General features: G+C 43.7%; 1 protein-coding gene across 1 annotated transcript in view; it reads right to left on the bottom strand.

Annotated features, from left to right (window-relative positions):
* Positions 1-23465, bottom strand: part of Faxc (failed axon connections homolog, metaxin like GST domain containing) — a 66774-nt gene that overhangs the window by 6896 nt on the left and 36413 nt on the right. Inside the window, exon 5 of the mRNA XM_021222235.2 lies at positions 7468-7584. Coding sequence (XP_021077894.1) covers positions 7468-7584 — 117 coding nt within the window. The remainder of the gene's footprint in view (positions 1-7467; positions 7585-23465) is intronic.

Raw genomic sequence — 23465 nt, 5'->3', positions numbered from 1 at the left:
GGCAGAGGGTAGTGAAGGGAACAGCTTCTAAGGGTGGGACTGAGAGGCGGGGCTGTGATCGAGAATGCAAAATTAATAATAATAATAATAATAATAATAATAACAATAATAATAATAATGAAAACCAAAATAAAACAAAAAAGAAAAAAAAAGACCCAAACAACAAGACCTCAAAATCAAGGCTCAGCTAGTGTTCCTTCTGCTATCTGCGGACCTGGTAAGAAGGCACTTCGTCTGTGAACAAGAAAGAAGACCCATCTAAGATACCAAGTCTTCTACACCATGATCATGGGCTTCCCAACTTCAAGCACCATGAGAAAAAAAATTATCTTTTACACACGAACCACCTAGTTCATTATATGAAGGGGACATGACATAGTTACTGGGCATCCCAGGTAGCATTAAAGAGTGAACAGAGATGCTGTCAAAATATTTGGATTTTTTTATGTGCACAGTAAACGTTTTTAAAGTAAGAAAAGTTAAAAGCAGACTAAGTGGACAAAGGCAGTGTGCTCTCTCTACAGCAGACAGAAGCAGGGAGCACTCGAAAATGGGCAGCTCCATCCAGCCATCTGGCTTTGTGAGACGATTTACCACTTTATACCTGGACATCAAAAGGACTAATGGGACCATTCATTCATAGTTAAGTCAATTGATAAACATCAACCCAGGCACAAACCCTTTGACTTAACTCTCTGTCCTTCCTGCAAGATATGTCAGGGCAATGATGGTACAAAGCTTATGGGTGTAGCCAGCTAATGTCTGATGTGACGTGAGGCCCACTCCATGAGACAGAACCCATACTTAACACCGCACGGGTGACCAAGAACCAGATACTAGATAGGTAAAACCAAATACTACTGGTCTAAAAACATAGCAGTAAATGACACATAATGATATTCTGCTATTCTCACAGATCAGTGCCTTATTCCGTCATCATCAGTGAAGTTTCCTCCAGCAGCTGATGGCAACAGATGCAGAGACCCTCAGCCAGATATTACATGGAGAGAAAGTGGTGGCGGGGGGTGGGGGTGGGGAATAAAAGGGACCGCTCCATCAAATCCCTCCCCTCAGAACGCCGAGAGCCTCTCAAAAGAGAGCGCAGAAAGAGTCAGAGGTGAAAGGAGGACAACAGAAGAACGTGGCCCTTTGAATCAACTAGGCAGGGCTCGTGGGAGCTCCCAGAGACTGAAGCAGCAAGCATAGGGCCTGTTGGGTCTGCACTAGGTCCTCTGTGTCTGGCATAGCTTTGAGTTTAGTGTTTTCATGGGACTCTGAGCATGAGAACATGTGGCCTCTGACTCTTGTGCCTGCTCCCAGGACTCTTTTCCTCCTGCTGGGTTGCCATGCCCAGCTCCAGTGTGACGGGTTTGCTTCATCTTCTTAGACTTTATTTTGCCCTGTTTGGGTGTCATCTCCTAGAAGGCCTGTCCCTTCCTAGTGAGAAGTAGAAAGGGCGTGGATCCAGAAGGCAGCGGAACTTGGAGAGACCAGGAGTAGAGAGGGAAACTATAATCAGGATATAGTGTATGAGCAAAGACTCGCTTTCAATAAAAAAAAAAAAAAAGAAAAGAAATTTTAAAAAAATATTAAAAACTATGCCTTATATTTTCCATAAACAGTTCAGAATTGTTCTTACAGATTAATGTGGCTACAAACAGATATAGTAAAACTTGTGTTTTCACTTTTAAATACTTAAATTTAAGCAGCTGGAAACACAATTATAAATATGATATAGTATCAGACCACCATTTCCCAACTCCTAACCAAAAATGAAGAAATTGCAGACAGTGCACGAGCTTTGCCCTTGATCCACTAGATGGCAGTGTTGCTTATAAATAGTATTTGACCATCTCTTACTGTAAGACTGTATACCTTTATAGCTATATAAACATTTCACTTATTACATATGTACTCCATGTTTAGTTTTAAAAACTAGGAAATTTCAATAATCAAAATAAAGAATTTCTAGTAACCCATTCTCAATAACATTTTTATAGCCTTATAGAAAAAACTTCCAAGTATTTACATAAACTCGACTCACTGGTCTGTGCCTGAGCCTTTCTACTGACAACACAGAGGGAGGACCTCTGAATTTCACAGTATAGCAACCACAGTCACCTCACAGTGCATTGTGTGGATCTGTCACACTGTAATTATTTCCTCCAGTCCCTTGTCGCAGTCATTTGATTTGTTTCTACACTGATGGCCCTGTAGATTACAGTCTATCTCCCCTGGTTTATTTTTTATTAAAGGAAATAACAATTCACAAGACTACCAGCCTGTGAATAAAATCCGCGTTAACACACAAAGAAAAAAAGAGCCCTTACCATGTCATGCATCCAAGGTAATCGCAACTCTCATTTTAATTTGTCGTTTCTACTCATCTGATTTATCTGACTTGTCGTTACCTGTTATTCCATCTATCCCACATTCTCGTTCCCTTAAGGAGACATACATAAAATGTTCCATTTTCTCCTTTAGAGAGAGGCATGGGACGTCTTCCCAGGTACCACTGATAATCACAGTGACCGAGAACTATAAACGCATGTTATGGCCACAGCAAGAAAGAGGAAAAGACTTCACAAGAGAGAGAGAGAGAGAGAGAGAGAGAGAGAGAGAGATTGATTGGCGGTCCCAGATGACTCTCTTGAACTTAATCCCCAGGAGCTGTGCCAAAGGAACCCTAGAGTGTGAGAATCTTACCCTAGTGGTACAGACCTATAGTCCCAGCGGCTTGAAAGCCTGAGGCAGGAGGATCAGAAGGTTGAGGTTTGCCTGGTGCGGTGGTTTGAAGGCGAAGGGCCCCCATAGGCTCATATATTTAAATGTTTAGTCACCAGAGAATGGCACTATTTAAAAGAATTGGAAATATTAGGAGGTGTGGCCTGGTTGAAGCAGGTGTGTGTGGCCTTGTTGGAGGAAATGTGTCACTGGAGTAGGCTTTGAGGTTTTCAAAGCCCATGCCAGTCCCCGGCTTTCCCTCCACATGCAGATGAGGATGTAGCTCTCAGTCACTTCTCCAGCGGCAGGCTTCTTGACGCACTGTCATGATGACTACAGACTAAGCTCTGAAGCTGTAAGCCAGCCCTGAATTAAATGCTTTCTTTTGTAGGAGTTGCCTTCACAGCAATGGGAGGGGTAACTAAGACATCTAGACCCACAAGGGTGAGCTCAGGGCCGCCACGGACAACCTAATAAGACTGTCTCTAAATGTAAAAGTCAAAAGAAAGGGCTGAAGACATGGTTAAAGAACACTGTCCTGGCCATGAGTAACCTTGGGCTTCATTCCTAACACTGACCCCCCCCCAAAAAAAAAAAAGTGGGAGGGGGGAAGAGGAAGAGAGGAGGAGAGAGGAGGGAACGCAAATGGACAAGAAAGCAAGAGAAAGTGGGTAAGAGAAGAAAATAAAATCAGGCTCTAGCCATAAGATCTGAAGACATGCAGTGTTGAGGGCTCCCTCGCCGGGCTGCATTGCCTTCCTATACACCCTTGCTTCTTTACATTTCTTCCAGAAGAGTTGCCCCCTAGTGGTACGACATTAATGTCACTTCTGTGTGAGATCATGGAGACTGCTAATCCCATGGGTCGACAGTGCCATGGTCCTCATGCTGTGAATAACACAGCATTACAAGAGCTTCACCCCTCTGCTGAGTGCATATGAACCCCCACCGTCCTCAGTCCCTACCATGATCCTACAGGCTCTGCTGAGTAGACAGACTGGCCTCGGATGTAATCATTTTGCACTATTTGTCGTGGACCAAGAGTGTTTCTTCCTGCAGTGATGAGAGGAAAGGAACTGTTCCCTAACAGCAGTGAGCCACGGTGGAAGAGGTGGTAATTCTAATGGATAGTTGAGAGGGTTTGCGGTGAGGAGCGAGGACTGGGAGCCCACGCATCACATCCTGCCTCTCACAAAGAACGAAACAAAGAGTGAACATCTAGACTCGGGCTCTACCTTTACCTTGCCTGCCTCTCCTTCCCATGGCCAAGTTTCCCATCAGATGACACATTTAACACACTACCAAGCCAAAAAAAAAAAAAAAAAACTGTAAGTGTGGGCAACCGAAGTGGATGTTGGGAAGAGAGACAGAGAGAAACACTGTATTAAAATAAATGCCTGTGCTATATATGTAAGCTTCATGAATAGAGACACTGCTGTTCTTCAGGGCACACTCAGCTATCAGATAACAATGTTATGCTCTGTAGAATATGCACGGTTAAAGATTAGTGTGGTGACATACACTCCTGATGAGGATACGGAAGCCAGGCATGGCACTACGTGCCGGGTCAAGGGTTAACTGATTCAGCCTACTAAGGAACATAATTTGATATTACTTATTGGAACTTTGAGTGTGCCTATCTGTTGGCTTTGAGTTCCACTTGGAGCCCCCCACTCTACTAAAGTAAAAGCAACAGTGTATAAAGTCACGTGCACATGAGGGTAAGGCGTGGCATCACACATCATCGGCGCAGGAAGAGAAGGAACAGGGAGGCGGTAAGAAGAGAAAAGGAAAGACGGACATCCATCAATAGCGACTGACTGAACAAATTACCTCCTCTATAGCAATCTGGACAGCTGTTGAGGGTTCTAGTAAGATAAGGGGTAATACATACAGCACGGCCCACTGTTTAAACAAACAGTGAAAGCAGAACCATGAATATATGAGTGTGTAGCTGGAAAAGAAAGAGTCTACACTAAGTCTTCCGCATCGGTTAGTCTGTGGGAGTGACAGTGGACATCAATAAAGGGGAACGCCATACATTTTTTAGCCTGTCCTCTTGGAATTCAGCTGGTAACCATGATGTATTACCATCTAATTTGAAGATCTAGCCAAGTAAAGAAAACAAACTAAAGTGACACTCTCCGACGCCTCGGAAGCTGAATGGTCCTCTACCCACAAGGCGATCCTAGAATCCCAGAATAAAGAGTCTTCTTTTGGAATTTCCCGAGGGGAAATACCCTCCACTGCCTTTTCAAGAAAAAAAATAAAAAAAGTAAAAAGTAATTAGTTTTATCTTCTTGTGTCACCTTAATCCTCCTAATGTGAGTCAAAAAAAAAAAAAAAATCTGTGAACATTTTCATTGACACCGGAAACACTGTCACGCAGACCCAGAATCCAAGATCAACGTTCTCCAAGATCAGTGGTGTACAGTAAGAATGGGGATGAGGGAGAGGCCTGTGGCATCCCAGGAAATACTTGCCAAACATGGGGCCAGTGGTCACACATGCGCGCGCGTATACACACACACACACACACACACACACACATACACACACACACACACACACACACACACCACAGGAAGTGACCTAATGAGGGTTGGTGGGATTTCTCAGCAGGTAAAAGCATTACCAACCCTGACAACCTGAGTTTGATCTCCAAAGCCCACCCAATAGAAAGAGAATCAACTCCCACAAGTTGTCCTCTGATCTCCACACATGTGCCACATGTTCCTGTTCATATATGTAACATACACACACATACAATAAATAAAATTTTAAAAATGAGCAGAAAATGTTATATAGTACGCGCCAACAAAATACAGAAAGATTATTACTGATAACACAGATTACAAAAATGGTCAAAATTTTAAGACAAATTAAAGTTAGTCTAATCAAGAAATTAACATTGAAGGGGCTTTCGGACATGGCTCATAAGTGCAGAAAATGCTCTGGCCTTGCTAGAAAGCATACATGTCTGAAGCACCAATCCTTCAACAAAGCAATCCCCACTGAGGATTTAGCCTCAGGGAAGAATGAGGGGAAAGGCTGAGTGCGTATGTATATATATATATATATATATATATATATATATATATATATATATATAATAGCATATATATATAATAGCATATATATATAATGAGGGGAAAGGGGCTAGAGAAGGGTTTCTTCAGTGAGTCAGGTGCTCACCATGGTAACCCTGAAGGTCTGAGTTCAGATCCCCAGAACTCGTGCCAGTGCTGGACATGGAGGGGTGTGTCTCTCACCCCAGTGTTTACTGAGTAGCTGGCCTAGCCACTCAGCGGAAAGGGAGAGAGGAAGATGCCAATGTCGCCTTTGAGACTCCATACACACATGCACATACATGCACAGGCACCAGTATATCACACACACACACATGCATGAACACACACATGCACAAAAATTTTAAGACTTAAAAAAAAAGAGGAAAGAGGGCTAGAGAGATGGCTCAGCGGTTAACAGCACTGACTGCTCTTCTGAAGGTCCTGAGATCAAATCCCAGCAACCACATGGTGGCTCACAACCATCCATAATGAGATCTGACGCCCTCTTCTGGGGTGACTGAAGACAGCAACAGTGTACTTACATATAATAAATAAATAAATCTTAAAAAAAAAAAAAAGAAGAATACTAACAAAAATATCTTAAGCAAATCACAAATATAAAGCAATACTAATTGCATAAATTATGATATAGAAAAATGATATTACACAACTGTTAAATTCATTTTTGAAGAATATTTAATAGCAAGGGAAGACTATTTTAAAACTTCAGGTTATTATAGTATCCACATTATGGTTCCGGCTTTTTAAAGTATACATAGTTGTAACTGATAAAACATGAAAGTGCATAGTACAATATTAACAGTCCTCTGTGAATGATGAAGTCACAGATGTGTTTGTCTGCTTGTTTGTCTGCTGTGAGACAGGATCTCACCATATGCTCAGGCTGGCCTTGAGCCCACCATTCTCTTGCCTTAGGCCTGCATGTTCTGGGACTACAGGTGTAAATCACCATGCCTAGTTTACATTTCTCAATTTTTTTAAAAAAGTAAATTTATATATTGTTTACACTTTCTCCAGTTAAATATGTAACATTTGATAATTATATGTACAGCTAGTGTGTGACTCTATTTTTATTAGACTTATCTATTTTCAGTGGCACAAGGAAGGTCAGGGACAACCTGCAGGAACTGGTTCTCTCCTTCTCCTGTGTAGGTTGCAGAGATGTCACTGGGTGTCAGGCTTTGTAGCAGGTGTCTTCTGTGTATCTCACTAACCCACCACATGTACATTTAAGAATCGCTGACTATTCAGTCTGTCTTAGTCTTCATCTAAATTAAGGAGGATCTCCACCAGGTCAGGCCCTTGCAAGAGCAGCTAAAACCAAAGAACTAAAACTCACCTTGACATACCCATACACACGACAAGGCCAAGCATCCTGGTTGTTTGTTCCAAAGCCACCACAGAAAACTTCCCAACCCAGGCCACTCACACCCCTGGCTTTGGAACAATCCTGAATTATCCAGGTTCTTTATTGCTGCTCTCTTGGCAAAGCTTCTACCAAGAGAGCGGAACCCTGGAAGGGGTGAGTACAAAATTAGCTGCATGCTGGGGACAGAGAACGGTGGGCATCACTGGTTCCCACGGCACCCCATGCAGCTGCCTGCCCACCCAGCCTTGCAACTCCTACAACATGAAGGGGGTTGTTGCTTGCCTTTGATTAGCCGCTCCGGTCTTGTCCCCGGTAAGGTCCACATCGCCTGTGCCAAGTGTCCAAAGACAGTGGCATCAAGAGTGGACAGCTTGGGTCCCATGATGTACTTCTTGTCACCTGCAGCAAACGGAACAGAAAGGTCACTGGAATGCCCCACACTCTCTAAGCGCATCCTCACTACTGTGCACTAAAACCCAGATAGAGTCAGAATGCATGCATGCCCTTTCAAAAATAGACATCCCCCCTCAAAAAAAAAAAAAAAAAAAATATAAAAAAAAAAATATAAAAAAAAAAGTTCTACGATACAACTCCCCAAGCAGCAAAGCAGGGAAGGGTGCTCACATAAAGAATAGGGATGCTTCTAGAAAGATGAATAACTCATCAACAACTGACTTCCAGGGAACCTCCTTGTCTCAACTCTAATTAAAAATTTGATACTTACCAATACCTGGAAGTTTGCTAGAACCATCTCAAAAGTAACTTACAAGACCTCAGTGTTTGTAAGACTAAACCAATATGTGTTTGCTTAGCAACAAAATGAACACCTAGGCTAAGGAGTTTGAAAGCAATGTTGTCCGTGATGCTCCCATGAACAGGGCAACTGTATGCCACAGAATGCCAGCTTGCCTGAGAAACTTCAACTGTAGAAAAGATAGTAGGCCCAGGTTCAGCGGTGGCATCAGGACCTGGGTAAGGACGGTTTAGACAACTGCTGTCACCTCTCCTTAACCAGCTATGATGATAAGTTCAGGCCTTAACACATGAGCTAGCACACTTGACAAAGAAGAACATCCCAAGTTGTTTTATTTGGCTGTCGTTAGGCACCTTGTAGCATAAATAGAAACTTCTACTTGTAGCAGACTGAGGCCAACAGAAAGCCACAATCTATCTAGTCAAATGTAAAGACAGTTGGTCATGGGATGCCCTGTCCCAGTTGATATGGTGCCTCTCCAATATCATTCCCATACCTAAAGCTCAGAGAACAGCAGAGGAGGGGACAGCACAGAGGAGGGGACAGAAATATTTTTTAAGAGCCAGAGGACCTGAACATCTGCTTCAAAATTGTATCTTCTAGACATAACAGGGAAGCTACAGCCAAGAAATCTCCACAATGTGGCTGACTGTACATTACCTGAACAATGACAACACCAATGAATATTCCAACATGGATAGGGGAAATGTCATAGGACCCCAACCCTAGATGAAGACCTAGACGCAATTAATGACTGCTGGGAAACAGAGAGTTAAGTCTTCCCCAGGATGGAGCTCCTAATTGGTCAGCCCTAAAAACATACGCATATAATCAAACCAAATGGACTCAGCGGGTGGTATTTATGTATTTACTCACATATATTTGTAACGATAATAAAGACAGCGAGGCCAGGAATTTGAGAGGGAACAGAGAAGGAAAAGTTGGAAGGGGTTGGAGAGAGAAAAGGAGGGTTTTTTTTTTTTTATTGTTCACATATGCAGAAACTTTTTAAATTAATGTAATAGAGACTGAAAACTGCCCCAGGTTGGCTGCTGGGCTGTTATCAAATACTGTATCATAAAGAGACAGTAGTAGAGTTGTATTCTACCAGGTCACATCCTGACACATGATTATCCATCCTGATCACTACTTAACCTTTCAGAGATTTCCCGTCTGCAATAGGGAGGTAACATTCAAGACGCTTGTTCCTAGGGCCTGAGGCTATATCGTAGTCAATACAGTGTTTGCTTTGCAAGGGTTTAAACACAAATTCCCCATCCCTACAACCCACATAAAGAAAAAAATGGGCAAGCCAGCGTGTGGTTGTTAGCTCAGTTCTCAGGGTGTGGAGCACTGTTCACTAGTCACCAAGGCAAGCCGATTTTGTGAGTATCAGTGAGAAACCCTGACTCATTAAAAAAGGGAAATGACACCTGAGGAATGACACCCGGGGCTGTTCCCTGGCCTCTAGAGGCCAAGCACAAATGAGAGCATGTAGGAACATAGTTGCTCTCACACACAAAAGAGGGCCTGCCGTGGGGATGTAAAAGTGTAACGCGCTGCGCTGCACAACAGCTCTGAGTACCTTGGAGACCACGAGCTCTCTTGACGACAGACTCTCCCACTCTCAAGTCCATGCCTCATCCCCTATGAATGTCATCTTGTAGGTCCTATCACTCCTCTTCCGCTTCTTATTAAAGGAGCTAGGAAATAAAGTCCAAGCTCAACTGGGAAACCCAGACCCATGTTCCTCTGTTCCCAACCTGACCGGTAATCAGGAAACCCCTGTCTTCCTTTACTCTACAACCCCGCTGTTCCGTTCTCCAGCCCATGCTGTCTCACACTGCTACACTGCACATGTCACGCCCCACAACCTATATGGGTTTCCACTGGTCTCTAGTCAATTCTGTCTGTCTTTGAGGTTCGTCACCAGCTGCCTGTCAAAATGGTCTCTCTTATTCCGCCCAGTGACAACTTCCTCAGCCCAGTTGCACTTCTGTCCATGTGTCCGCACAGGACACAGAGCATTAGTGTCTGGGAACATCATATCCCTGAACTATAAAATGGGAACATCCGCAAGTGACTGAGAATACTGAGGTGACTTAAGCTAAGCACAAAGGAAAGAAATATATCCTGCTTCCTCATCTTGGGCCCCTTACATAGCGTTTTTTTCTATGCCACCGTCTCTGCCATCTGCACTCAAGCTGTCTCTTATCTGGGGATTTTTCCATCTAGCGGGCGCAAAGCCCTTTGACAGCAGGGGTCAGTCCTTATTTTTACTTAACAGACTCTTTCCATGTGCTTTTCTTTTCCTGACACAGTCATGATCATAGAAGCATCCTTGAGGTGTGAGCTGAGCAAGTTGAACCCTTGATGTCAATGCCTAGGTCAGGTAAGAGGAGAAACTCCCAAGGAGGCAACAGAAGCAAACAGAGCAGTAAAGGCGAATGAAGCTGCAAGGTAGTCTTTAAATCATTTCTCCTGCCAGGCATTCGGTGCATCCCTTGAATCCCCGTATCCTGGGGCATAGGCAGAAAGACTCTTGTGTGTTTGAGGTCCTCGTAGAGGGAGAGAAAGAAGACGGAAGAGAGGAAGAGGGGGAGGGGAGGGAAGAGGAAGAGGGGGAGAGGGGGGAAGGGGAAGAGAGGGAGGGGAGGGTAAGAACTTCTACTGTTAGAGAAGGTCCCTGTTCCATAGGAACCAAGGAATACCCTATGCTATGGCAATATACTGAGCCTAGCCAAATAATCTTTTCTGGTGAAAAAAAATCAAGCTAGCCTTGTTAGACCCCTTGGTGTTTCTCATTGTCAACTGATCTCCATCATTTCAGTCTTACCTCAGAATCTAAGCTGATTACCCAAGTAGGAAAATAGTGATAAACTACCCAAGCAAAAATAACACACACAGTAGGCAGCATTCAATCTTAAGACCAATAGCTCTACTGCTTTTTAACTTAATAATATCTCTCTCTCTCTCTCTCTCTCTCTCTCTCTCTCTCTCTCTCTCTCTCTCTCTCTCTCTCTCTCTCTCTCTCTCTCTCTCTCTCTCTGCATATGCATGTGTCTCAGCAGGTATGCAGAGGTCAGCATCTCTTGTTTGCCACTGTGTACACCAGGCTACCTGACTTACAAATGTCCAGGGATTCTCCCTCACTGCAGGGAGACTGACATTACTGACACACACTACAGTATCTGACTATGTGAGTTCTGCAGACTGGAACACGGGTTTCACTGTTCTGTGACAAGTTCTTACCCACTAAGCTATCTCCTCTTATTTTCTGACAGTGCATCTTGCTTGCACTGACCTTAGTCACCGATCTACTGACATGGTAAATGCCAGTGGCTGAAGGACCCTTCTCAGGGCTCTTATGCTATTCTGCTAGGGCAGGAGAGGACAGCAGATGACCCGAGAACCCCTCCTATTGGATTGCAGCAGGGATCCACCAAGTTATGGCCCAATCCCTACAGCTCACGTAGACACCTTAAAGGTACTAAGAACAGAGCCATACACAACCCCCCAGAGAAAGTAAGATAAGACAAAGAAAGGAGGAGGAGAAAGAGGAAGAGGAGAAGGGAGAGGAGGAGGGAAGAGAGGAGAAAGAGGACAACAGATTACACAAACACACACACACACACACATACAACAAACAAGGAGATAAGCATTGCACAGCAGTTAGAGAGATGGCTCATCAGCCAAGTCCTTGCCTTGCAACAAGCACAACTGAATTCAGTCTGCAGAACATACATTGGACTTTTTTTTTTTAAGGGTGAGCATGGCACGTTTGTAATCCCCGAAATAGGGAGGCAGAAACAAGTGGACCTTACGATTTGTGGGAAAGCTAGCTTACTTAGCAAACTGTAGGCAGGTAAGAGACCTGTATTAGAAAAGAAAAAATGGTAGACAGTGGCTGAGGAAACACACACACACACATACACACACGCTCGCACACAAGTATCCTAAGGGAAATGCTAGAGTGTATATTATGAAAAAATCAGGAACTTTTGGGACAAGATGGGTAAACATATATAGATAAAACATTTAGGTGTTGGAAATATGGCTCAGTGGTTAAGGGCACTGACTGCTCTTCCAGAGGTCCTGAGTTCAATTCCCAGCAACCACATGGTGGCTCACATCCCTCAGTAATGGAATCTGATGCCCTCTTCTGGTGTGTCTGAAGACAGATGCAGTGTACTCATATACAGAAAATAAATGAATAATTTTAAAAACTTAGAAAATTATAAAATTCGAGCATAATAATACATATAATGTCTTATAATCGTTTTAAGCCATACACCAACTTGTGTACATGGTATTTAACCAAAACTATCTAGTCTCAGAAAAATAACAAGTGGAAAGAAAGCAAGTTAATTCAGAGCCACACTAAGATGCTGACTCGGCAGCCTCTTGAATTCTGGACCAGTATTTTTTTTTTTTGTCTCCATAATATTAGGAATACATTATCATCTTAGAGACAAAGACCTCAGAACCAGCAGAACCAAGAGAGCTTGCTAAAGCATGCTAGGGTCAGATGTAACACAGAGCAACGAAGGATTTCAGGGTAGAAATCTGAGCGATGTTAAGAGGATGTTCATAAAATAAACATAGATTGAATTCAGCATCTGTGGAAAACAGTATTTGTTTCCAGAAGGAACCAGTTCAGCAACCTTCCGATACAAAAATCCATTTTATTACTTCTCTACAAGACATGTTCCAACTCCACTGAGCTCCTTCTCCACCTTCATGATGGGCACACCAGACTATTCTGTGGTTCTATGAGACTAAATACATCTCTTCCGAATACCCCATTCTTTCTGCTGGGACCACACAGCGAATGTAAGCCCATGCATGCATAGTGTCACAGTAGCCATTCCTACTCATGTCCCCACTAATACACTGCTACGGGAGAACTGGTCACCTTTCCCTCACATTTCTACAGGATGGCACACTGCAAGGTTTCCTCGAAGCAGTGGAAAGAGCATGACTCCCCTCCCTTACTAATTATTTCCCCAGGTTCAATTAGCCACTCTCATCACATCCCTGTAACTCTACAGAACTTTCAGACTCTGTGGAGGAGAAAGGAATGAATAGTTTCAAGAGAAAATGATTTTCAAACATTCGTTTTTGTCGATACACGGTGAATAACAATTCTATGTTTTGCCCCCCAGAGTTCCCTGTACTTGACACTAACAATTTACAAGCAGACAATTCCAGTGACGTGAAAATGGATGCCATTCATGTTTCATATTGTCCCTCTCATGGCTGGAATTAACTGAGAATTCCAGCAAAGTTGAGAATCAAACATTACGAATGCTGCCCCCAGGGGCTGCAGACAGCGCCAGGGTAATCTTGGCATCACCCACCAGGAAACACATCCTTCTCAACAGCTTATGCTTCTGATTCTCCCAGAAGATAACGATGTGGGAGAACACAACCAGCTTTCTGCTCTCCCTTAAACTCTGGATCAAACCACACTTTGTCTGAAATAATATACACGGCAGACCTTGTTCATGGCTCCAGCAAACTCCAAACGCAGCACACAGTTCTTAGCTCCTCTCTCACATGAGGTTATCACACACTGCTTGGGTAAGTCTCAGAACTCGTCAACCTTGACAATCCTCTAACTAGTTGCACTAACTAGCTCAAAATCTGGGGAAAGATAATGGTGAGGAGACAGACTAGCAGTTTCTGCTTCATTTAATGGCTTGTCATTAGACAGTTGAGTACCTAAGATAGCCCACTAGGTTTCTGCATGATCCTCAGAAAGACTTTCTTTTGGCTTGGGAGAACTTTGCACATCATCCCCACTCATGACCAATGCCCATCACCCTTTCTCTTCCTCCCAATCTCTCCTTTGCAGATATCCTACCTCTTGACGTTTCTGAGAGGGAGGCAGGAAGTACACGAGCCCCACCTTAAGAATATATTTGACCACCTTCTGGACTCCGTACACTCAAAGCATCCCTAAGTAGATTTTGTAAACCTACTTAGGATTTTGGAAACAGTTGTATGGTTGCACCCACACAGAAAAGCCTGGCTTATGGGAAATTCTAGATAATGAAAGCATTCCTCAGGAGGGGCACGAGCCACCTATACTCACTTCTTGCAATTCAACATTACTGAACATCAGTTCCTCCATCTTGAAGTGAGCAGCTAGCATCTGGAACAAAGACATCTGTGTTCCTAACTCACTACCAATCAGACGGCTTGTTTCTCTGCTCCCTTATTATTTCCACATTGTCGTTTCTGGGTTGGACCATCCATCTGTCTGCAATGGTGAGATTCGAGAGCTATAAAAGTCAAACAACAATGGGTGGCTGGAAAGATGGCTTTCTGGGTAAAAACAATGGCTGCCAAGTCTGCCAACTGGAGTTTGATCCCTGCAACCTACAGGGTGAAAGAAGAGAACGAGAAAACGGATTCCTCCAAGTTGTCCTCCAACCTTCACATGTGTGCTCCTCCCTCAAACACACACACTCACACACACACACACACACACACACACACACACGCATGCGCACACACACGCACGCACACGCACGCACACACACACATAAAAGAAAACTAAGTCATATGAGTCAAGTATCCCTCCCCAATTTCAAACTCCTAAATACACCCCTGAAGCTAAAGACTATAGATCATGCAACTGAACTTACCAAGACAGGCTCCCCACTTCTGCCTTGGCTTCCCTGTTTGGGGGGGGGGGTTGTTTGTTTGTTTGTTTGTTGTTTTGGTTTTTTGTTTTGGGGGGTTGGTTTTTTTGTTTGTTTTTTTGTTTTTTGTTTTTCCAAGACAGGGTTTCTCTGTATAGCCCTGGAACTCACTTTGTAGACCAGGCTGGCCTTAAACTCAGAAATCCGCCTGCCTCTGCCTCCCGAGTACCACCACGCCCGGCTGGCTGCCCTGTTTGGGGCATCAAGTGGATCTGCTTTTCTGTCTCTTCATTCAGATTGTTTCCTTACACAGTCAACTTCACAACCTCCAAACTTAGCATAATGAGAAAACCCATTACACAGAACTCAATGTCATGTTGAAGTTTTGTTCCCAAACCTTCTACAAAGAGCATGACTTTCTATCAAGAAAACACAACAGTGACAGAGCCTGGCAGACGGTTTTGTGTCTGATCACCGGGGCTAGAAGAGGCCACCCTCACAAGCAGATCCCATACTCCTGGATGTTTCTTCAATGATGGATGCCAAGTGTCACCTTAGCTGGAATCCAAGATCTTCGATCCCTTTCAACATCCAGGTAAGCAGGAAACCTGGAAAATATCTTCAACAATCAGCACTATTGGACCTGCCTAGAGAGTAAACTGTATTTAAATCAAATCTGTGAGAAAGAAGGCCACTGAGGAAGAAGTTCAGTGCCTTGTCTTTACGTATGCACATATGCAAGTATGTGTGTGGGGATTCACATGTGCATACATGCGTGAACATCAAAGGCCAATATCAGACCTTACTCTTTAGGAAGGATCCTCTACTTTGTATTTTTGACACTGGGTATCTCATAGGGCATTGGGATTTACTGATTAGAATAGTGTGGCTGGCACGTGAGCTCCAGGGATCTCCCTGTCTCTATTTCTCCAGTGCTGGAATACAAACATGCACCTCAGCACCTAGCTTTTTACATGGATTCTGGATGTTCAAACTCAAGTCCTCATGTTTGCCTGGGAAGCACCTAGGCAGTTGAACTGTCTCCCCAGGTCCCTACCTTGTCTTTAAACACAGGAGTCCTGTGCCTTCTTGGTTCTCCGGGCACCACGCTGAAATTCTGTGTGAGGCTGCTTGGTGTGTGCAGGACTGAACCTCCAAGTCCCACTTTGTGGGAGACATCATTTTTGCCTATCCAGCGTTCTTCTCATTTGTGTCTGCACTGCTAAAAAGTTAAGAATGGCCACACAGCTCTTTCCCCCATGCACACTCCCTTCTCAGAGATCACTGGATCCACAGACAGAATCCTCCATGTGCCTTGCTCTGTAATCCTGGAATTAGTCCAGTTTCTTCCCAGCCAAGATAAGCACACCCCTGCTGATTTGAGAACAGTGGTGATAACAGAGTCTCTCAGAGACTGAACAATAAGATGCTACCTCTGAAAGATGTAAAGTCTGCTGTCTAAACAACCTGAAAATATCTGCGATCCAGTGCCTGCTATCAACTAAGTAAATAAACATTCTTAGGACTGATGGCAAACTGGCTTTACTCTCCATGGCTTAGTAGCTAAATAATGGAACCTACTATAATGAATGAGGCTAGGGCTACAGTGGAGTGTTACTGCAAGTTGCCAAATTACCACCCAAATTCAACAGCTCTCAACAACAACAAAACTTTTTGTTGTTTTTATTGTTTTTTTTAAGACAAGAGCCTCTCTGTATCTCTGTCTGTCCTGAAACTTTATATGTAGACCAGGTGGGCCTAAAACCTATAAAGATCTGCCTGCCTCTGCCTCCTGAGCACTGTGATTAGAGATATGTGCCGCCACACCCAACTCCATTTTAATATTTTAATACATGTGTGTGAGTGTGTGTGTGTGAGTATGAGTGTGTGTGTGAGTGTGTGCGTAAGTATGTGTATGAGAGTGTGTGTGAGTGTGTGAGTGTATGTGTGAATATGTGTGAGTGTGTGTGAGTGTATGAGTGTGTGTTTGTGAGTGTGTGTATGAGTATGTGTGTGTGTGAGTATGTGTGTGTGAGTGTGTGAGTGTGTGTGTGTGTGTGTGTGTGTGTGTGTGTGTGTGTGTGTGAGTGTACTTGTGCCATGGAGTATTTGTAGATAAGAACTGACCAGTTGCAGAAGTTGGCTCTATTCTTCCACCATGTTAATTTTAGTGAGTGAATTCAGGATGCCAGACTTGGTGGCAAGTGTCCTTACTCAATGAGCTAGATTCTATGGACCCAGAACTTGGAAGTCTCAACTGGGTACCGTGGGCTCAGGGTCTCTCCCAGCACCACTATCAAAGGGTGCCTGCCTGATCATGAACAATATCTGTAAGCCAAAATAAACCTTTTCTCTTCGTAAGTGGATTGCCTCCATTGTTTATTGTAGTATCAGAAAGCTGACTAGCATGCTAGGGTTGCAGTTAACTAGAGACCTAACTTAGGGAAGGTCTGCTAAGAAATTCTTCACATAGCTGCTGATGAGAGAAGCTCCAGGGTGAACGAGTTCACTGGCCCCAAGGAAGGAGGCCAGGGAGGTCTCCATGGGAAGGGGGAGAGAGGGGAAGGAGAAGAGAAAGAGCAGAGTGAGAAGGGGAGAGTGAGCGAAGGAGAGCACGAAGGAGAGGTGAGGAGACCAAAGCTGTCTGGATTGTATAGGGAAGAGCCTCTGAGGAAGGGCAGCCCAGCCCCTGGGTGGAAAGTTCAGGGTTGGGGGCAGGGGACGCCAGGTAAGGAGTGAGGGATGCTGGGAGAACCTGGGTGCCAGATGTGCTTTGATCTGTAAAATATGCCCCTCAGCCCCCGTCCCTGGGTCTGAAACCAAGCAGCCGATACTGTGTCTCAGCTGTTCACTGGCTCCTGGGTAAAGACGGGCTCTTCGTTGGCCCGTGGACCTTTCTAGTTAAAATGACATACATAAAGCTGCTTGTATTATTATTCTATTTTCCTGCGTTTTAAATGTTTCATAATAAAACCAAACCACCTGCCTAAGGGGGTGTCTGTCAATTACACCTGACCTTAAATTATGCTTGGCAGCTCTAACATTAAAGCGCACTGTGGTGCTTAGAACAGGAACGCCACCCCCACCACCACCATAGTCTCCTGGATTTGAATACTTGGTCCACCAGGGAGTGGCACTATTCCGAGGAGTGCCTTATTGGAATAGGTGTAGCCTTGCTGGAGGAAGTGTATAACTAGGGGCGGGCTTTGAGGTTTCAAATGCTCAAACTAGGCACAGTTTCTCTTTCCCTCTCTCTCTCCCTCTCTCCCTCTCTCTCTCCCTCCCTCCCTCCCTCCCTCTTTCCCTCTCTCTGGTGCCTGATGACCCAGATGTAGAATTCTTGGCTCCTTTTTCCAGCACCACGTCTGCGTGCTGGCTGTCATGCTTCCTGCCATTATGATAGTGGTCTAGACCTCTGAAACTGTAATCTAACCCAGTTAAATGTTCCTATATAAGAGTTGCCATGGTAATGGTGTTTCTTCACAGAAATAGAACACTGACTAAGATACTGACAGTGTTTTCACAACAACTTTTTTAAAACAGACAGTGTGACTGAGCATAGCACTGTAATCCCAGCAGTTAGGAGCCCGAGGAAGGACTTCAAGTTCAAGGCACCCTCAACTACATAGAAAACGTCTGTCTCAAAGCAAGCAGATCAATACAGACAGTGCTAACTGGTCCTCACGTAACAGGCACATTAACTCAGCCACTGATGGGGCTTGTCTGGTACCCATATGCCCTAACAGTTGATCAGAATGGTTCTCTGGTGACTTTGTCTAAAGAATAAATTTCAGAAAGACAGAAACCACTGTAGACACGAGATCTGCCTCAGCTCTAAACTCCATCTGCAGGAACTCAAAAAAAATAGAATTGTTCCTACACCCGTGGAAACTACGCTACAATACTTTTAAATCTCGTACTCTAAATTCATTCCTTTCGATATTTAGTGCCGCATAACTACAGACTCCAGAACTTAGAAGTTGAGCAAGGGCATTTGAAACATCAAAGCCCATCTCAAGCCAGCCATTGGATTATGTGGGCCGACCTCATACTATCAGGGCTCATTGCTCCCATAGTTACTTGGCCTTCTATTTACTAGGCCTTCTAGCAGGGACCAGGATCACAGGAAAGCTGGTCATTTTCAATGTGATCGTGTCCGCGGGCAAGGCTGGGAGATAGTGGAGGAAAGGAACAGTGAAGAAATGGATGGCCCCTTACTACCAGCAGGTATGGACAGCACCACCACAGTGGGTACCAAGATAAAATGAAGCTGCTCAGAGGCGAAACAAACCAATCTAAATAGTTTCAAGGGGTGGAAGGGAGGGAAAATACAAAGAAAATGTCTAAGTAGAAATAAGTATCAGGCAAGGCAGGGGAGATAGCCCATGCAGTGAACTTCAGCAAGCAAGGGTTACACGGCGTGTAGATGCACACGGAAACAAGTGGGAAAGGGGATCTCATGAGGGTAGTGTTAGAGTTGTAAAGAAAGGAGCTCACATTTTAGTAAAGAAGAGCGAAGGCCCGCGGTGCTGGTTTATATTTTAGAATCTAAAATTTTAGATGCGCAGCTCTAGAATGAAGAGACAAGACTAAATAAAGGTTGAGAAAGCAGCCAAGAAGCTAGAGCAAATCCAGGCAAGCCCTTCTCTACCCCAGCAGGTACTTCCACCACAGAGGCAGGGCAGAAAGCAGTTAGGGGATTACAGAATTTGGTGAGTGCTCCACTAATGAAGTCTCTCAGTGTTCTCAGTAGGCAACCACTTACTAAGCATCTCACTGTACAGTCAGGGGCTTGGGTCCAGGTTCCATTACCCATCTACAAACCAGATGTAATTATATCACGGATAATAATAATCAGAATAACGCCCACTCCCTGATGTTTTAGGTGAGAATTAATGAAACAATTTCTACTCTAGTTCATTCTCACCAAACCTACATAAAACAGTCATGACATCACTACTCAGACATATATCTAACTTATATTCAGTACTCTTGTGCATATCTTAGCTTAGGCAATACATTCATAATAGACACACTATTTTGAACTGAGTTCCATATGAAGGTTTGCATTATGTACTGCACTTCTTGCCTTGGTGAGCGCTGCATGAATGACAGCTCTTGCTGTTGTGTTTTTGATTCTATATGAGGCAGAGCTCTGGGGGCTTGAGATACAGAGGTGAATAGAACAGACAACTTCTCCTCCAGTTACTGAATTGAGCAAAGACCTGAAAAAAAAAACCCGCTCACAAATGCATTAGGATATAGCAGGTCATCACCTACCTAAAATTATTTCCTCCTCAAATTTCACCCAAACCAGTCAATCCAGATAGGGAGTGCCATCTTGGAGGAGCACACTGTGGCAGGCTGAATGACTTCCTTAGGCTCAACTGGCGGAATTGTTTGGGAAGGATTAGGAGACATGGCCGTGTTGGAGGAGGTGTTGGGGAAGGGGGTAGGCTTTGAGGATTCAAAAGACCAGTATGGCTTCCAATGTACCTCTCTGCCTACTATTTCTGTTTTAATATGTGAGCTCTCTGCCATCACTCCACCATGCCTTTGTTCCACCATTATGGATCAACCTTCATACAAACTGTATGCCCAATTAAATGTTTTCCTTTGCAAGTTGCCGTGGTTGTAGTGTTTTATTACAGAACAGTAACTAAGTTTCTCCTTCTATATCGAAACAGAAAATAAAGACACCTAAAGCATGGGTGCCAGTGTGGTTTTTGTTGCTTTGCTTTGATCTGGTTTGGTTTTGCCGGGCACTGGGGGGCCCTGGTTGACCAGAGCCCTCTATGCAGGTGAAGCTGGCCTCAGATTCACAGAGCTCTGCCTGCCTCTGCCTCCCCAGCAGTGGGATCAAAGGTGTATGCTACCATGCCTGAACCAATAAAACTTTTTAAAGTTGATCGCGTCTGTGACGTTATCTTTTCGGGGTTTTTGTGTTGTGTTATTTGTAAAGTATCCTCATTTAGGAATTGAATTCCTCATTAGGAATTGTGTGGGAACACGGAGTTAAGCCCTTTTTCTCTAAAGAAGAAGCAGCTAGAATACCCCAGAATAAAAACAAAGAAGTCTGTCATAATTATATCAAGTAATATGTATCACAAAATACGTTACAAGATTTCTAGAAACTCAATATTTATTCATATTTAATTTTAATCTTCTAAAAACATATTTGGATATGCATACTACATATCAACTTATTTTTAACACAACACATTTTTACTATTAAAATGCAAACAATAAAATGGAAAAGAGAGCTGGAGAGATGGCTCAGCAGTTAATAGCACTGACTGAGTTTAATTTCCAGCAGCCACATGGTGGCTCACAACCATCTGTAATGGGATCTGACTATAACAGTGTACTCGCATATATAAAATACATAAATCTTTTTTAAAAAAAAAATGTAAAAGAGAGGAACAAGCCTGTTATCCCAGTACTCAGGAGGTTGAGGCAGGACAACCTCCATGAGTTCAAGGACAACCTGGAAACATATCAAGTTCAAGGTCAGCCTAGACCACATAGAAAGACCCTGTCTGAAAATTAACAAAAGGAAAAAAAGAGAGAAGGAATGGAGGAGGATGTTGGGGAGAAGAACAGAAAATAAACCACAAATCGAGGTTCCAACTGTGTTGTCCCCTTCAGCACACAAATGAGGCCCGGATCTCACAGTCAAGCATTCTTCGCAATCACTAACCTCGGGCTCTCTAGACCCCATCCATCCCACCTTTGGAATTCTGGAATGAGGAGGAGGAACAAAAGCAGGAGTCAGTATTTTCGAAGTGTATGATCTCATGGCCTCTCCACCAGCGAGCAGTGCACACTTTAGTATTATTGATTTATATGTAAAAACCTTTCTAAATAAATCACTTGCCTTTCAATCATTAAGCACAGATTTCCAGCATGGTCCTTTGAAGAGTTAAGCTCTCACCAGACTTCAATTAACAAAGAAAAAAGTAGGATTCATGAATCTAATCAATGCTTTCCTTACATGTGACTTTAACGACCCACCAGTGCAAACACAGACTTAAATGTTCTAAAGCAAAAGACACAGAATGGCCCACATCTGTCGCTTAGCCCCCCTGAACCACACATGCCGCCTCAGCTGAATGAGATGTAGCGACGATCCAGGTGTAATTATCCTTATCAACCTGACTAAAAAGAGCACATCCACAGATAAAAGGAGACACACCAAGGGGATGCTTTGGAACCTCAAAGCAATGTTTCATAAAGCAGGTTCCAAATGGTCTCCAAACCGGGAGGCCCACATAGAACAGCTTGCAGCTGGACTGCTCTTTAGACTTGCCTGGGAAAGTGTGTTTAGCCAGGGTGCTTTATGTTTACAATATCTGCAAGGTACCACTAAAAATACTGCCTAAAATTTACCCACACCAAAACCCAGTCTGCAGTCAGGGGACTATGGGAAAACTCAGCGGGTTAAAGTACTTGTCACCACATCTGATGGCCTGCATTCCACCTCAGAAATCCACACGGTAGAAGGACAGAACAGAGTATCACAAACTAAGCCGCCCTCTGACCTATGCACACACCCATTAAATAAATATAATTTTAAATTTTTCTAAATGGAGATGGTATCGAACTGCCCTCTAAATTCAGATGTCTCTACCCATACATTAGGGAAGCAGCTCTCAGACCTCATCTGAGAACTTTTTTTTTTTATGCAGTGGAAACTGCACAAATTCACAATCGGTCAAAGTCCTAAGAATGAGTGACTATGTAGTGCTCGCCACACCTTCAAGACTCAGAGACCATCATGGAAGATGTGGTGGAGAGACTTGTAGGAGCCAGACAGAGAGAGGTCAGGAAGGGATGGGGCAGAACAGAACCTCAAAGGCTTGCTATACGAGTGAACTCAGGGCAGCTGTGGGTCCCACACAAAAGCGAGCCAGTCAACACCCTAGCCTGGGGGAAAGGAATTCATGAGCGTCCATCCATAACTGGGGAGCTATGGACAGTTTATCTTCTGGGGGAGGAAAATCAGTTCCCTTCAAGGATGTGGTTCCTGGTAGGTCAACCATGCTCCAGTGCATGACCCCACCCCATGAAGTATATGGACAGCACACTTGGAATCAATAGGGCATTAAATTTTAAAAGGCAGAGAATTAATACAAACATTTTTTTAATTTTTAAATCCAGAGTTACAATTAACAGATTAAATATGATGTGAACAGACCCAGTCAAGGGCACGTCCTCAGTAGCACTGAGGTAAACCTGATTCATATCTAATTTGAACCCCTCCCTAATAAAAGACCCCAGTATTCTTTCTTACAGTAGCACAGAATCCTCATGGGCCCCTTCATTTGTTCCCTGCCCAGTCTTCCCTTCCCTAAGTAAATAAGTCCCCACACCTAACGTATGTCAGATTTCAGACCTGTTTAGACCATCCACAAATAAGTAAATAAACAAATTCCACAGATTGATCAAATGAGGATGCAGACTTTACATGCATGATAAAAAGCAACAGGGGCTGGTGAGATGGCTCAGCGGGTAAGAGCACCCAACTGCTCTTCTAAAGGTGCAGAGTTCAAATTCCAGCAACCACATGATGGCTCACAACCATCCTTAACAAGATCTGACTCCCTCTTCTGGAGTGTCTGAAGACAGCTACAGTACTTACATATAATAAATAAATCTTTTAAAAAAAAAAGCAAGGCTTTCAGCTTTAATATATATATATATATATATATATATATATATATATATATATATACATATATACATATATACTCACAAATACCGCTGGAAATGCTGGCTTATCTGGCTGGCATGGGACTGTGTAGCTGACTCTCCACCAGACTACACACATCTCCCAGGTGACCTAAAAAAGCAGTCGGGCCACAGACCACTTTTCT

Source organism: Mus pahari, chromosome 22 (assembly GCF_900095145.1).
Source record: "Mus pahari chromosome 22, PAHARI_EIJ_v1.1, whole genome shotgun sequence".
NCBI classification, from domain to species: Eukaryota; Metazoa; Chordata; class Mammalia; order Rodentia; family Muridae; genus Mus; species Mus pahari.
The sequence above is the reverse complement of the archived record's forward strand: the minus strand, read 5'-3'. Positions and strand labels throughout refer to the sequence as shown.